Source organism: Cavia porcellus, unplaced genomic scaffold (genome assembly GCF_034190915.1).
Source record: "Cavia porcellus strain 051 isolate PalLab524CR breed Dunkin Hartley unplaced genomic scaffold, mCavPor4.1 scaffold_4, whole genome shotgun sequence".
In the NCBI taxonomy this organism is placed as follows: Eukaryota; Metazoa; Chordata; class Mammalia; order Rodentia; family Caviidae; genus Cavia; species Cavia porcellus.
Genome location: NW_026947487.1, coordinates 55288326 through 55303261, shown reverse-complemented (window position 1 = coordinate 55303261; position 14936 = coordinate 55288326). Strand labels below are relative to the sequence as shown.

Genomic DNA, 14936 nt, shown 5'->3' with positions numbered 1-14936 from the left:
TCATGCGTGAGGCTGCTGCTGGGGAGAAGCCAGGGTGTCCACTCAACACAGGCCAGGGCACTAGATCACGGGCTGGTCAAGGTGCTGGTCACAGAGGGGAGACCTGGACAAAGGCAGGGCTTTGTTACTCCAGTTCTGTGGCCTCTGGAGTTCCCAGTGCCTTCATCCCACTGTGGGGTCAAGCCAGGACCCAGGAGCCCAAGGACATGACGGTGGCTAGGGCTCACCAAGAGGGTGTAGATAGGAGGGGCAGACTCCACAGGGCGAGGAGGCCGTGGGCGGTGGGCGGCGCGAGCAGGGGCAGGCTTAGGGCAGGAGGCGCTTGCTGGCAAGGGAGGAGTGAGTGGCCCACTTCTCTGTCAGCCAGCAGGACAGGACAGCAGCATGTGAGCACCCCTGCCCCAGCCACAGGTGTGGACGGGGCCCAGTAAGGATCCCCGAAAGAGAGTCCAAGGTGCTGGTCCAAGCTAAGGTGCTTCCCTATCCGCTGGAAACTTTAGAAAAGCGTCTGACCTGCTCCGTGATGAAGCGCACCTCTGAGGTCACTGCAGCATAGTGGAACTTTCCAGAACTTCAGCTGGGCTGATTGTTGTGCCCACACAAGGAGATAGATGACCCTGTGGGGGCCACATTGGCCTTTGCTGGTGGGTGCCAGACCTCACACTGGGCACCATAGCAGGCCTGAGCCAGAACAGCCAATAGGTATGGCCCACTGTGGCTCCATGGTGTGGGTAAGGGCACACAGCAAGTCCACCAGCGTGGGACCTGCTCGTCATGTGTGTTATCATCCTTGGGTGGGCCCCTAGAGGGGGTACCCACAGTGCAGTGGGGAGTACAGCATCCAGACTTAATGCAGCCTTAGTGTGACCCCACCTGTTCCAGATCACCCATCTTGGGAGGCAGGACTGAAGCCAGAGCTCAGTTTAGCCATGAGACTCAGAGGGAGGTGGGGACCATCAAAGCCATTAGTCAGATGATCAGAATGTCCCCACTGCACGCAGCTGGGCAGCTTGTTCAGTCATCTTAATGACTCAACCTGAAGAGTCCTGGAGATGATTGAAATAGCCTGGCCAGCCCCAGAGTGGAGTGTAGAACTCCCTGGAGACAAGGGCTCCATCGACATTCTCCCCACCTGGGCAGGTGAGTCTGGCCCCTGAATGCCAGGTCCTCACCCACTGTGCCCTCAGGTCCTGTGGCTGCCAGTGTCCTGACACATGGGACTTGGCTGGGGCATGAACTGGGACTCACCCGTAGGAGGATTTCAGCCCCACGGCAGAGCAGGGATGGATATACAGAGACGCAGGGCCCTGGATGAAGTGTGTAGCGTGGTGCAAGTCAGGCTGGATCCTGTGTGTGCAGGGTCCTGGGTGAGGGTGACATGAGATGAGAGTGGAGGGCAGTTTCCTCAGGAAGAACAGAGAGGGCACTGGTGCTAGAGGCCAGGCAGGGGTTGTGGTCTGGGGTCGGCAGTGGGAACACAGGAGCCTGTGGCTGGCAGGTGGGGGGATGTTATTCTACCATCTGTCATGGGCTGGGGTGAGTGAGCCCAAGGGCCATGTTTCCCAGGGACAAAAACATCCAGCATACCTGATTGCTTGGGGTGAGCGGCAGAGTGGTGTAGGGTTAAGGAAATTTTGGCTTCCCAGGATGCCTGGGGCTAGAGATGCCACCTGAAGAGGCAAGGGAAACAAGAGGGGGGAATTTGGGGTGGCCCAGGGGGGAGTTTGGGTGCCTGTGCCGGGGCCAGTCCCCCGGACACTAAGCCTAAGCAGCCACTGCTAGAAGATGCCCATGACTTACTTGGCCCTGGGACTTGAGTAACGCTGCCCGAGTGTAAACTGCTTACCGCAGGGAAGGTATGGTTATGGCACCACCTCCTCTCAGCCATGTCCTAGCCCCAAACCCAGGCAGTGAGCACGGCCTCCCGGAGCTCAGCACCAGCACAGCTGAGTCCTCCAGGGCCTGGCAGGGAGTCTTAGACTGCGTGGGAACCATGGAATGTTCCCTTCCCCAAAACCCTCCGCCTTGCTGCCCTAGAGCGTCCTGGAGGCTGAGTATCCTTGAGGGAAAAGAGGTTTCTCTCTACCTGGGTAGCTGCGGGAAACTGCACCTGCAAGCAGGAAGCATCAGACCCCGGTGGGGGGGGGCAGCCTACACTCCTGGCGCATGGCGTCGCTCCTAGGCCCACCTGGCATCACAGCGCTGAGACCTGTGGCTCCTGGTGTCTTGCAGCCTGAGAAGCCGCTGCAGGCAGGTCTGTCCATGCTGGGCTGGGGCGGAGGTGGCAGGGCTGGATGGCCAGGCCAGCATTGGGATCGCTTTATCCTTATGAGGACTCTGAGACTCCTTGTGTTTGGGGGCTGGCACTGTGAGTCCCGATTACTCAGTACAATGGTGTGCGAGCCAGGCACTATGCAGCTGCTGCTTGGATTAACTTATTTTTATACGGGTGCCATTGCTGCACTGTGGCCTGGGTGTGTCCAGGCTGCCGTTCTCGTCCTAGTGTCTCGCCCACCCTGTGTTTCCACAAGGACTGCCATTCCAGGCTCAGGCATCTCAGCCATCTTGGTGCCTCTCAGGCGGGGCCCACATGGTGGCGAGGGCCTTGCAGGGGCTTGGGAGGACTGCTCATCCCCAGGATCTGGGTCCATAGGTCCACAGATGTGGACGTCCATCCTATGGCCATAGCTACGCAGCCATGAGTAATAACCAGGAGAGGGGTGGGGAGACTGTCATCTTGCCTTGACACCAAAGTTGCCTATAGGTGCATTTGAAAGTTTGTGTGTAGCTTCTAAAATGAGACTGCCTCTCCTGAGGATGTGATCCACATGCTTCTTGATGGCCAAAGTTTCTGCAGCTTCGCTGCTTGGGTTTTCAATCTCAAGCAGAGCTGGGCACCACTGTTCCCTGTCTATGGATGTGCCCTTGAATTACACACAAGGGTATTTAATGACTTGCTTATTTCTGCAGTGCTGGGATGACCTCAGGGCTCCATGCAGGCTGAGGGAAAGTGCTTGCCCTGAGTCAGGCCCCAGCCCTCTGATGCCTCGGAAGTTAGAGTTGTAATCCTGTCATTGACACAGTAAAGTCCCTGTGTACTTGAGGTTCTGTTTCATGTCTCCAGCTGACTTTAGAGTGAGCTATGAACATGTGCAACTGCAGTGTGAAAGGTCAGGGTCACCCCCTGCAAAGGTGGGAGGCGGCACTGATTCCAGTCCCCCTTCTGCTGTGGTCCAGGCTGCCTCAGAGTGGAACTCCATAGCCTGTCTGGAAACCATGTCAGGTAACAGGAACCCATTTCTCTAGGCCAGCAGCCAGTGGAAAAACCGGGGCCTGACAGGCAAGTGTGTGATAGATGCCCACCAGCCTGAGGGTTGCTCTGGGAGCCCTTGAGGGACTGGCCCCTTCGCCTCCTGCCGTGGTTGCTGCTGGGGGGCCAGCACCCCACCTGTACCAGCTACTTCCTGCCCAGGAGCCCACTGGGGAAATTACTGCAACTGCGGATCACCTCAGATTCCCTGGCCCTTGGGACTGTGGTGGAATATGGGACATTGTTAATTTCATCTTTCCTATTAAAACTGGAGGCATGTACAGACTGCACAAACTTGCTGGCCTATTTATGCCAGCAAAATATATCCTTTTAGTTAAAAACACTTTATACACATAAAGTGGTTTTCATGGTGCTTTTGCAGAGTCTGGATTTCCCAGCCCCGCAGCAGTGGTTAACGCAGCTCGCTGGGCAGCAGGGGCAGGCCTGGGGAGTCCTGAGGAGACCAGGCCCCCAGCCTGCATTCTTTCTGTGAATGCTGGGGGTGCTCAGAACACGGGCTCCTCCCAACAGAGTTCTGTGGAGTCACCTAAGACTGTGATGATAAAGTGTGTAACTGTTCATTTCTTTTTTCCACAGCCCAAAGAGCAGCAAGACTCACAGAGGCACAACGTCATCCATGGATGCACAGGCACTGAGGAAGAGGCTTGGCCGGGCCAGTAGCGAGGCAGCCCGCATCCTCCTGGACAGCCTCCTGCTCTATGTCCTGAACCACACCAAAGGGCCCCTGAAGGCCATGGACGGGATGCACAAGGCCAGCCACTCAGCCTTGCTCCTAGAGGCCAGCCGGTGGCCCACACGCTTCCAGCTTCTGCAGGCCAAGTTCATGGGCAGGGGAAGGGAACCCCCACTGAAGAGGACCCGGGAGGTGGGCCGGCTGATCTCCAAGGACAGGCAGGGGCCTGGCAGAAGCTTCGTGAATGCCACCATCAGCCAGCTGCTGGAAAAGGCCCAGGGGAACACCAGCAGCCCCAGCCAGAAGCCGGCGGCCCGAGAGAAACCCCGCTGGGGCCCCGGGGGGAAGAGCACTGTGAAGAACATCTTGAAGAAGTTCCTGGCTGTGGAGGAGAAGGAGGCCAAGGAACAGCCTCCCAACCCGAGGCCTGGGGCTGCCAGGGGGCCCCTGCCAAAGGTGGCCGGGAGAAGCACCATCCTGACCAAACTTCGAGAGAGATTTGAGCAGAGTGGCTGCCTCCATGCAGAGGCCAGGGTGCTGCCACTGCACAAGGAGGATCGTAGGAGCCGGGCCCTACAGAGGAGGACACACCGGCCAGAGGTCCGAATGCTCCACACGGCCACCATGGCTACCAGCTGCACTAGGACGCCCCCAGCCCGCTTTCTGGCCTGCACAGCTGAACCCCTGCCGGCCCTCAGCATCGCCACTGTGGTGAGCGGCCCCCGCAGCTGGCTGTCCCGCTGCGCCAAGATCAGTCACTTGGATGCCAGGCGTCAGGCCAAGTCAGAGGCCAGTCTGTCCCATAGTGCGGGGCACACAGAACCTGGTAGGAATGAAACCCCAGGAATGGAGCTCCTAAGTGAGGGTTCCAGGGCACAGTGGGAGCCCTCAAAGTCCTCTATGCCCCAGGCCATGGCTCCTAGGGCCTCCCAAGTGGCTCTGAGCACACCAAGTGCCCCCCAGCCAGAATTCACTTGTGTTTCCCCCAAAGACAGAGCCCTTCCCAGCCACCCACCCTCTGCGGCCCTGCTCAGTTCAGCCAGCCCTAGGGATGCTGGGCCAGCTTCAGGGGACAGGATAGTGGAACCAGAGGCTGAAGGGGCTACAGACCAAATCTGGGGGGTAGAAGAAAGCACAGGGGAGGGCCCCCAAGTCACCATGACCATGTACAGCTCTGAGGATGAGTCAGAAAGTGTTCTTCCAGTCTTTGAGAAGGAGTTCCTCTTTGCCACCCAGAGGTGGCTGCCCAAGCTCCAGCAGGAGCCTGAGGCCTGTGTCCCCTCAGCTCCTCCAGCCGTTCGGGTGGTGCAGTGCACACAGCCTGGCATGGCATCGCCACAGATAACTGTGCAGCTTCCTGTTGTCCTGGAAATGCCAGCCCCACCTGTGCCCCAGCCCAGCACACTGAGCCATGAGGCCTGCTGTCCTCTGGTGTCACAAGAAGAGGCTGTGGTGGACAGGGTGGCCCCTGGCCCTGTGGCAGGGGACAGGAGGGATGCCCCAGCCCTGGTAAGGCTGAGCAGGACAAGCCAGGTGCCAGAGAGCACCCTGTCTTCAAAGTCGGGACCACAGGGATTCCTGAGAGATACTGCTGGCATGGACCCCACTGTCCCACAGACAGTCCTGATGCTGAAGCCCCCAAGTTCTCCTGCTGGAAAGGGGAACCCCTGCAGCTGTCTTGGGCCTTCAAGACCCACCATCTCTAAGTATGGTGGTGAGACACATCTGTTGCCAGAATCCAATGAAGCATGGATGCCTAGTAAAGCCCGCTCGTGCCATCATCCCCCAGCACGGGAAAGCGGTCCAGCAGGGAGCTCCCACCCTGCCCCTGCCCCTGCCCCTGCCCCTGCCCACCTGCCAGGGTTGGGTCCCCAGGAGGGAAGATCCTTGCTGGCAGCACTCCAGGATCACAGCCAGCCTAAGAATTGCCCCTTCATGGACCAGAGAACCCACTGTGGGCAAGAAGAGCATCCCAGGCGCCCTACTGAGCTGGCTTCCCCTCCAGGGATGACCCCGGGAAATACCAGCCATGACTCAGACAAGAACGAATCGTCCTTCCTGGGTGACCAGCCCGAGACAGGCATCCTGGCCTCCAGGGAGACATCAGCTGTAGGGACTGTCCGGGAGGACACAGTGCCACTGGCAGGCACCCAGAAAGCACCACGGGTGGCTACCCCAATGGCACCACAGGCCAGTGCCCCGGCCCCAAGAAACAAAACAGCAGAGCTGACCACTTTGGATGAGGAAGGAAGCAGAGCGCCACCAGCATGCCCCTGTGCCACCGTGGGAGAGGGTCTCTCCCAGGCGCTGGCACCAAGTGGGCCCTCAATGCACAGGGTAGGAGCTGCAGCAGGGGAGACTCTGGACCCAGTCCAGCACCAGGCCTCCACGTGGGTCCCCCCTGTCGTGCACCCAGAGGACACAGCTCACCCCCATCAGGCACTCACAGCACCCAGCCTGTGTGCTCCAAACAATTCAGGAGCCAGTAATCCTAGGGCATCCACAGGGGACAAGGACATCCATGCCACAGAACAGGACACTCTGCACCATGGTGTGACTTCCCAGAAACTGGCCACCAGGCACTCCCAGGAGTCTCCACGCTGGCCCTGCACAGAGCCTCCATCTGGCACAGTGCGTTCCTCTATACATGCCACAGGCCCAGCTCCCACAGGGGAAGCCTGGCTCACCCAGCCAGCCCCAGAGCACCCTGCCCCTGACCAGCAGGCAGAGCCCAGGGCTGTGCCCCAGGCAAAGCGCTCAGGTCCCACCCCAGCCAGTCTGGGGCCACCAGAGGGTCACCATGGACCTGTGTGCTCACAGCAGGCAGGACAGAGTGATGATCCTCAAACGATGGCCATGCCTTTGGGGGGCCAAGGGGTTAGGGAATTCGAGCTAAAGCCTTGGGCAGCTAAGAAGCTGGCAGGGAGTGAGAAGCCAGCAACCAGGGAGGAGCCAGGCCCTGTTGGGACCCAGGTCGAGGAGCATCCGCCAGGGCCCAGGATCAGGCAGGTGGGCAGCCTGGCCTGGGGAAATGGCACACGGACTGCAGAAAGTCCTGTTACACAGGACAGAGGCCAGGCCAGGGGGCCAGCACCCCAGGCCAGCGTCCAGCCTAGCAGCACAGCCAAGGGAGCATCCACTGCCAACAGGGAACCCTCAGTGCCAGCCCCCAGCACTGGCACCCAAGGCAACCCAGGCATTGGGCGCCCCTCCCGAGGAGATGAGAGTGCAGTGACCTGTCCCCCAGAGCCAATGCACAGCCCTACCCTGCTTACACCAGACCTGAGGAGCCACCAGGACCCCCAACCCCAGCCTGAAACAGGGGCAGAGAGGGACTGGCCAGATTTCCAGCGGCAGCGGAGACTGGCGCACTTCACCAAGTACAAAGCCCAGAGCTTCAGTGACCAGAAAGCCTTCGACCTGTCCTTCAGACCCATGATCCTCAGGGCGAGTGACACTTTCGAGGCCCCAAAGTGAGAGCCCAGCTGGGACCCCAGCACCTCAGCGCCTCAGAGTGGAGCAGGTGATCCCTACTTCCAGGTGCTCCCTGAAGAGATGTCCACGCCCATCTCCTGTCCTCCCTCTCTACCTCCTCCTGCCTGGCTCAGCCTCAAGCTGACCTGGAGAGTGCAGCTTCCTCCAGCCCCATGTTCTCTTCTCAGGATGTGGAAGATGCCTGGTCAGGTCTGCTGGCTGTCCGTGGCCCTGTGCCTCCAGGGGCCTCATGTTTGATCTGTGTTGTCCCCAGGAGGGTGCAGCTCCACACACAGCCATCTCCTGTGTCCTCCTTGTGTTCTGGGGCCTTGCTCCTGCCTCTGCCCACTCTGTGTACCCCAAACCACAGGTATGTCTGGGCAGGGAGTCAGAGGCTACAACAGGACCCTGGGGCCTCGGTCAAGACCTGCTGGCCCCCACCACAGACCATGGGAGTCACCCCACAAGGAACAGAAGTTGCCACCATGGTGTCTGCCCAACCCCAGCCACAGCTGCTCAAAGGGCAGCAGGCAGGAGCGCGCCCTTGCCAGACAGTGGTCACAGAGCCCTGCCAGCCAAGGCCACTGCCCCTGGTGCTCCCAACCCAGCTGCTGCCTGAGTCATGTGCAGATCCAGCCGTTTCCAGGTACCTGGAGTATTTCTCTTAGGGGTCACTGGTCACCACATGACCCCCTGATGGGGCCTGCAGCAGAGCTCCGGATCCACCCCTGCGGATCAGTTACTGCTTTGCAAAGACCTAGTTTGCAACTAAGCAGCCCTTCTTTCTGTCTTTTTTCCAGTACTAGGAATGGAACCAGGATCTTTGTGTTGAGCTGCATTTCCAACCTTTTACAAATTTTTTATTTGAGACAGAATCTTACTAAGTCATCACATATCCCAAATTGGGCTGGAACTTGCCATCTCCCTGCCTCAGCCTCCCAGAGTACTGGAATTACAGGTCTATGCTACCACACTTGGCTGTAGCGGAGCAATTTCTTCAGACACAGCTTGTCATGGAGAACCTGCTGTACACTCAGTGCCCTCCCTGGTTTTCAGATCTGATATCCACCTGGAGAATTGCATTTTCGGGGCCTGCTCTGAAAAGGCATCTGGCAAGAGCGTCCCGCCCTAGGGAGGCTGTGTGGCCTGAGGAGACTCCAGGCCACATGAGTCTCTACCGGGATCCAAGGGCCACTGTCCAGGACAGAATCATGCATTTCCCTCTGTCCTCCCCTCTCCAGTCAATCCATTAACCTGGCTAACTGGAAATGTCTCACCCACAAAGACAGGCAGAGCTAGGGCCAGTGCCCGGCAGCAAGCCAGTGTGTGTTAGCTTGCTGGTCGCAGGCCTCACTCCTGCATCCACTGTCTGGCAGCCTAGCAGCACAGGTGCTGGGCATCCTGCTCCTTGGTGCCCAGGGCAGGCTGCATGGAGCTGTGTGGCCCTGGCCAAAATCACTCCTGGGTCCCTTGGAGGAGCCGGAGGCACCATGCACAGCCCTGCACCTGCTTTCTGTCTTCACACTTTGTTCAGCAAGGATGTGAGGCAATGACTCAGCCTGGAGGCCTGGAGAGCAGCCCCGCCCCCATGTCAGGATCCAGTGGCTCCCAGGACAGCCAGTGGGACCCCAAGACGCTGCCCGTCATGGCCAGAGCACCACAGGGCACTGCACCACTCCCTTTCAGGGAGAGCTGAGCACCCCTGAGGGCAGAGGCTCCTGTGGGACATACTGCCCTTGCAGCAGGGGCAGGGAGCACTCCTGGGTGGATATTAAATGAGACTTAAAAGTTAAACAGAAAAAGGGAAATCGTCTGCTCCAGCCTGACACCCGCCCTCCCACCAGCTGCAGGACTGGCTCCCTGGTGGAGGCTCCCTGCAGGGTGTAGCTCCCCCTGCCCTGTGCATCTGGGCGTGTGCAGGGCGCACAAGGAAGCGGCACCAAGGGCTCCATGATGATGTCGCATGAGGGTCTCTGTCAAACACTGTTCCTCCTAAAAATGCGTCCTGGGCAGTGTTCCTAGCCGAGCTGTGCTCATTGACTGTGTCACCCGCAGCTGTGCATCTGTCTTTATCAACAACTCTAGCATGGATTGGTCAGAAAAAAGTAACCACGTGGAGTTTTTGTATTTTCTCTTTTGAATTTTTACTAACTTTGCAACATTGGAAACACTTTCAAGGAAAAGGAAATAAAGTTCATTTCCCATTGCAGACCTCTGGGCACCTGTAAGAGCTACAGAAAGGAGGCAGGTGCCCCTGTTGGGAGCAGACACAGCCAGGCCTGGGCAAAGAGGGTCAGGTCAGCTCTTAGGGTGTGGGGGAGGCGCGGAGGAGGACCCCAGTGGGAGCACTGGGGAGGAGATTCGTGATGCTCTGGGTTCCTCCCTGGGTCTAGTTAGGAGTTGGCGTGGCTGCTCCGAGGAGTGGTCACTCTGAGGTGGGCTGTGGGCCTCGCTGGGCTCTGGGCTCTGAGAATGCCCAAGGCTCCAAAGCAGGCAAAGAGCAGCCCCTGAGCCAGTCCATCATGCAGCATGGCCATGTTTACCCTTCTGTCTGACTCCTGCTCTTCTCACCTAGGAGGACACCTGCCCAGGCAAGTGCTTCCTGAAGGACCGGCTCTGCCTGCTTTCCAGAAGGGTCAGGAGCAGGCGGGACACTCACTTTCCCCATTAGGCCATGCAGTACCAGAAAGCCAGATAAAACCTCAGGACAGAGTCTAAGTCCTCTGTTCATCTGAATTCTGACACTGTCTTTCCAGGAGGCTGTGGGCAGCAGTGCCCTGTGCATGTGCGGTGCTGGGTCGCTGGGCTGTGCTGGGTCACTGGGCAGCCCTTCAGGGACTCTCATGGGGCTGTAGCACCACAGCTAGGCAGAGGCGAGTGGGGCAGTGCCCTTGCTGTGCCTGACACCTGCTGGGACCAGTTGTCCCTTTGTGCAAACCAGCAGGGGGTGCTCTACCACTGAGCTCTCTCCTGGTCCTTCTTGTGTCTTACTTTGAAGCAGGGTCATGCTAAGTTGCCAGGCAACGTCTTTTTTTTTTTTTTTTTAAATATTTCTTTTTTATTTTAAAGGGAATAAAACAAGCAAAGAAAAAATAAAACAGAATAAAGCCAATCAAAACAAAACAATGAAAGCTATACAGAACTTCAAAACAAGGTAATAGGAAATCAACAATGACTACAACAATATATCTTGTCTTTGAAATATCTTCCCATGCCATCAGATATAACAAAGTTAAAAAAAGAGAGGCTAAAACCAAACCAAACAGTGAAAATGGTACAGAACTTTAAAACAAGATAATGGGAAATTAAAAATGCCTACTACCTTCAGAAGGAGATCCCTATAGTTGCTATATTGCATACTGTTATCCTCTAAATAGATGCTCAGACTGCAGGCATTAGGCCTGAGAAGTCAGTCAGACAGTGCAGGCTTTAAGTTCTGTTTTGCTTCAGCAGCTGTCATCTCAGTCTGCGCTCCTCTGAATCGGTCAGTCACTTATGGAGGGTGGGAGGGCTCAGCACTTCTTGTCCCCCAGCTAAGGTGCTGACTGGCTCTTAGGAAGGGGTTGGTTTCTTCCTGGTTCTCTTCTCATAGCTAGCACTGACTCACAGGAAGTGAGGGGCTTGGCTTGCAACCACTGCTGGCTTACAGGAAAGGGTGGCTCCTTCTTTGTTCTTTCCCAAGACCCATGGTGAGCAATGGCTCACTGGAAGGGGGTCTCCTGGGCAATATCTTGAACTTGTAATTCTCCTACCTCCGCCTTCTCAGTGCTGGGCCACAGGCATACACACCTGAGTCATGCAGCTTTCTGGTCATACATACTTGTCCACTACCTGCTCAGGTAACAAAAAACTAACTTGTAAGGGGAGGCCCTGCTTGTCACGTGACATAGTTATCCCTTCTTCCAAGACAAGGCCTCAGGGCCAACCTGTGAGTCCGTGGTGGGAGGGGTGTGGGATGTGCAGGACAGAAGACAGCCCAGGGTAACTAGAATGTGGCTGTGCACTGGAGTCACCCTGGGGCCTCTGTCTGCAGGGCGAGGTGGCACACATCGTGGTTTCAACATGCTGGGAGGCTGAGACAAGAGAATCACAAGTTCAAGCCCAGCTTGGGAAACTCTCGAGACCCTGTCTCAAAATAAAAATCTAAGAAAGGGCTGGGGATGTTCTCAATGCAAAGGCCCTTGGTTCAATTCCCACGTGGTACCAAAAGAAACAAGAGGCAAAGGCAAGGGGAGGAGGCTTCTGTCTCAGCCTGGAAGGGTGGACCGAGGCTCCAAAGCCAAGGAGCTTATGTTTCCAGGCAGCTCCAGTGGGCAGCCATGGGGGAAATACAGTTAAAAATGATTACTTTCAAGCCAGAAAATGAGTTCATGAAGGTGGAAGAGAAAGAAGAATATCTTATTGTTGCAGAAAAACCCTGGATTGAAAGGAAAACACTTCACGCTGAGGAGTTTGGAAGGCAGCTTGTCTATTAATGCCAATGGGCTGGAACTGAGTCAGACCAAATCACCACCCCAGGTCAGTTTAGAGTTCCGTTTAAATGTATTTAGCGAGCAGGAAGTACAAAGCTGATGACAGGTTATTACCTGATTAGATGGCAGGTTATTACCTGATTAGCTACGTGTATTAAGTCCTATGTTGTCAGGCAGATTTCTTTTAAGCAGTTTTACTTATAAGAATTGTTTATCGGGGCTGAGGATTTAGCTCAGTGGCATAAGCGCCTGCCTTGCAAGCAGGCAGTCATGAGTTCGATCCCCGGTACCGATAAAAAGTAAAAAGACCAAAAGAAAAAAAAAAAAAAAGAATTGTTTATCACAAGGCAGGAGCATCCTGGGAGAGAGGAAGGAGGGTATCAGGGGAGCAAAGAGAGTTAAATGCATCCTTGACTGGGCCAGTCTGTCCCAGACATGGAACCCTGGAAAAATGACATATGTTTCTAGGTAGGAAGGCACAGACATTACCGCAGGACACAGCCCAGTTGGCTTAGTGTGCTTCTGGGAGAAGCAGCTGGCTGCAGACAGTCAAGGCCGACTCAGCCTGACTATGATGGCAGGCGTGTGCAGCCACAGGCCCTGAATTAATGGTTAACTTCTAATATAAAATGTCTAGAAGGCAGCTGTTCTATAACCACCTTTAGATTATGACTGAGGAAGTGTCAGCGCTCCGAAAGGGCCATGAGAGGACAGGTGCTCTTCCTGCAGAGGTGAAGCCCTGTGTCTTCCCCAGGGGTCCGAGCTGCCTCTGGAGCAGAGCTCTGGGACCCCATGGGCTCCAGAGCCAGGCTCCCACCCCACTGCTCCATACCCAGCAAGCCCTTGAGGGTGCAGCTTCCCAGGGGTTTCCAGGCATCAAAGTGGTGAGGACATTTGCCCAACATGTCCCCTCTCAGCAGCAAGGAAGCTCAGAATGTGTCTCTCTGGACTAACTGGTAAGCACAGAGCTGCCGAAGTCTGTGCTCTGGGGTCTGAATGCCCTCCTGCTGCTCCAACTCTAGCTTCCAGTAGGCATTTTACAATGAACCTGCTAAAAGCTGCTTCCCAACTGAGACTATCAGTGTTCAGCTGGTGCATGTAAAACCCTTTCTGCTCAGCAGGGGCACTGTGCACCTGTCTTCCTGGCCCTGGATTGCTGGCTGTCCAGGCTGTCAGGGGATCTCCACAGGGGCAAAGATCTCCCCAGACCTGCAGGTCACAAGGATGCAGGGAACTTCAAAGGGAAACAGCCAGAAACAGGACAGACTTGTTCTTTCTGGGCCAGTAGCCCGCTGGAGACAGCTTGTCCTTTTGGAATCTGGGTCCCTGAGGCCCGAGCCCAGGATATGGTGGCAAGTGGTGCAGCAAGGCGGGTGCAAGGGCGGCACTAAGGTGAGGCCGTCCCTTCTCAGAGAACACCTACCTTCCTTTCAGAAAGAGGGCTCCGTCTGCCCTGAGGGTGACTCTGCACACAGCCTTCATTACTCTTTCTGTCCCTGCAGTTTTGTCATAGGTAACTAAGTGAGATAGAAATATTGTAGGCAGTCGGACAGGGCTGGGCCTTCCAAGGATCCAGTTGCAGAAGACCAGGTACCTTGCAACTGTAGAGGAGACAGATACCTCTGCTTCTGGCCAGACCTCAAGACCAAGGATAGAACAAATGCACCCACATTCTTCCTAAGGGTAAACATCAGGGATTGATATGCTAACTATGTTCGGTCACCTTGAGGAAGCCAGCAAGAGCCACTAACCCACTAATTTTCCCTGAAGGAAGAGCTCAGAGCTCACGCCTGCTTGCTATCATTTGATCTCTGTTTATGTTAGGTCTCTGAACTAGACTCCGCCCAACTAAGAGAGAAAAGCTCCCCAAACAGATCTGTTATTCGCACCTAGTCGGGGCATAGTAACATTCAACAGGAAGCTGGCAGCTGCCCTGCACAAACTCAACCTCAAAGAGCTGGTTCCATGAAAAACCGCAAGAGACATGCTGTGCCCGCCAGCACCCGCTGTACCCAACCCTACCACCCAGTCTTAGCCCCTCTACTCAGAGACCCAAAACTGTGCAATCCCCAAGCAATACCTCCCTCCCCTACCTATAAAATATAAAAAATGTACTCCCCTATAAAAATATACCTTCACCCCTTGCTTGGGCCAATGGTCATTTCGCCCTTGGCCTGACCGCACCCAGTCAGCAATAAAGTCTTCACACATTGCTTCAACTTTGCCTGCCTCAGTGGTCTCAGGTGCACCTCAGTTTAGCCTAACACCTTAGTTAATTTACCTGAGCTTTCCAGGGGGATTTCCATTCCCGTCCCTCCCTGTCCTGACACTTTGTCCCGGACCTTGTTATGGCTGTAAAACCACATCATGTTTTGTAGCAATCTTCTTAAAAGATAGCCATGGTAACTGCAGTTTCTCCTCCTTCAAGATATAAGCTTTCTGCAACACCTGTAGCGGAATTCCCCATGTCCAGACCCAGGTGAACTGAAGGAAGAAGGCAAAGAAGCTGCAGTCTGATTTTATGAGTGGCCCTTCGTGGATCCTGGGCCACGTGAGCCAAGCTGGTGGGCCGGATGCACCTGTTCCCTGAACCTGCTTTTCCTCTTCATGGCTGTCTTTGACGAGTCTGAAGAAGCCGTCCAGCCTCCACAGCAAGCGGGGCATGGGGCCTCCCGGTGCAGGACGGACTCCTGGGTGTAGAGGCCCTGTCACCAGAGGCACTGCCTGGCCTTTCGCCCCTTAGTAAACGGCTGTTGTGCTGCCGCGGGGCTCCTAGCTAAAGCAGGGCTGTCCAGTGTAGTATCTCCGAGTCCTCGGGGAGAAGTGTGTAGACACGGGGACTGCTGCTGAGCCCAGGTGGGCCCCACCCAGGTGAGCCGGCCCAGGCCCAGAGGAGGCAGTGAGTCCACAGCAGCGCTCCCCAAGCACCACTGGGTGAAGGCCCGAGCAGGTGACAGAAGAGCTCGAAGCTCTCCAGACCCTCCCT

General features: G+C 56.2%; 1 protein-coding gene and 1 long non-coding RNA gene across 4 annotated transcripts; one reads left to right on the top strand and one right to left on the bottom strand.

The window, feature by feature from the left end:
* Positions 1–17: 17 nt before the first annotated feature.
* Positions 18–2379, bottom strand: LOC106025231 (uncharacterized). 3 transcript variants are annotated; one of them, XR_001198812.2, is made up of 5 exons: positions 2189–2379; positions 1588–1670; positions 1249–1363; positions 514–617; positions 18–103 (listed from the first exon to the last, which is right to left on the bottom strand). It is a non-coding gene; the product is annotated as an uncharacterized LOC106025231 (long non-coding RNA). The 3 variants fall into 3 exon arrangements; XR_002788606.2 differs by lacking the exon at positions 514–617 and having other exon boundaries at positions 19–103; positions 1249–1491; XR_001198813.2 differs by lacking the exon at positions 514–617 and having other exon boundaries at positions 19–103.
* On the top strand, positions 1038–14169 carry LOC106025230 (proteoglycan 4-like). The gene is made up of 2 exons (XM_063247060.1): positions 1038–1140; positions 3908–14169. The coding sequence occupies exon 2, from the start codon at positions 3948–3950 to the stop codon at positions 7479–7481; it is 3534 nt and encodes a 1177-aa protein (XP_063103130.1). The 5' UTR covers positions 1038–1140; positions 3908–3947; the 3' UTR covers positions 7482–14169.
* The last annotated feature ends 767 nt before the right edge of the window (positions 14170–14936 follow it).

What these genes read in the sequence shown, in the direction of transcription:
- LOC106025230 (XM_063247060.1), top strand. Translation starts at nt 3,948, where the DNA reads ATGGATGCACAGGCACTGAGGAAGAGGCTTGGCCGGGCCAGTAGCGAG.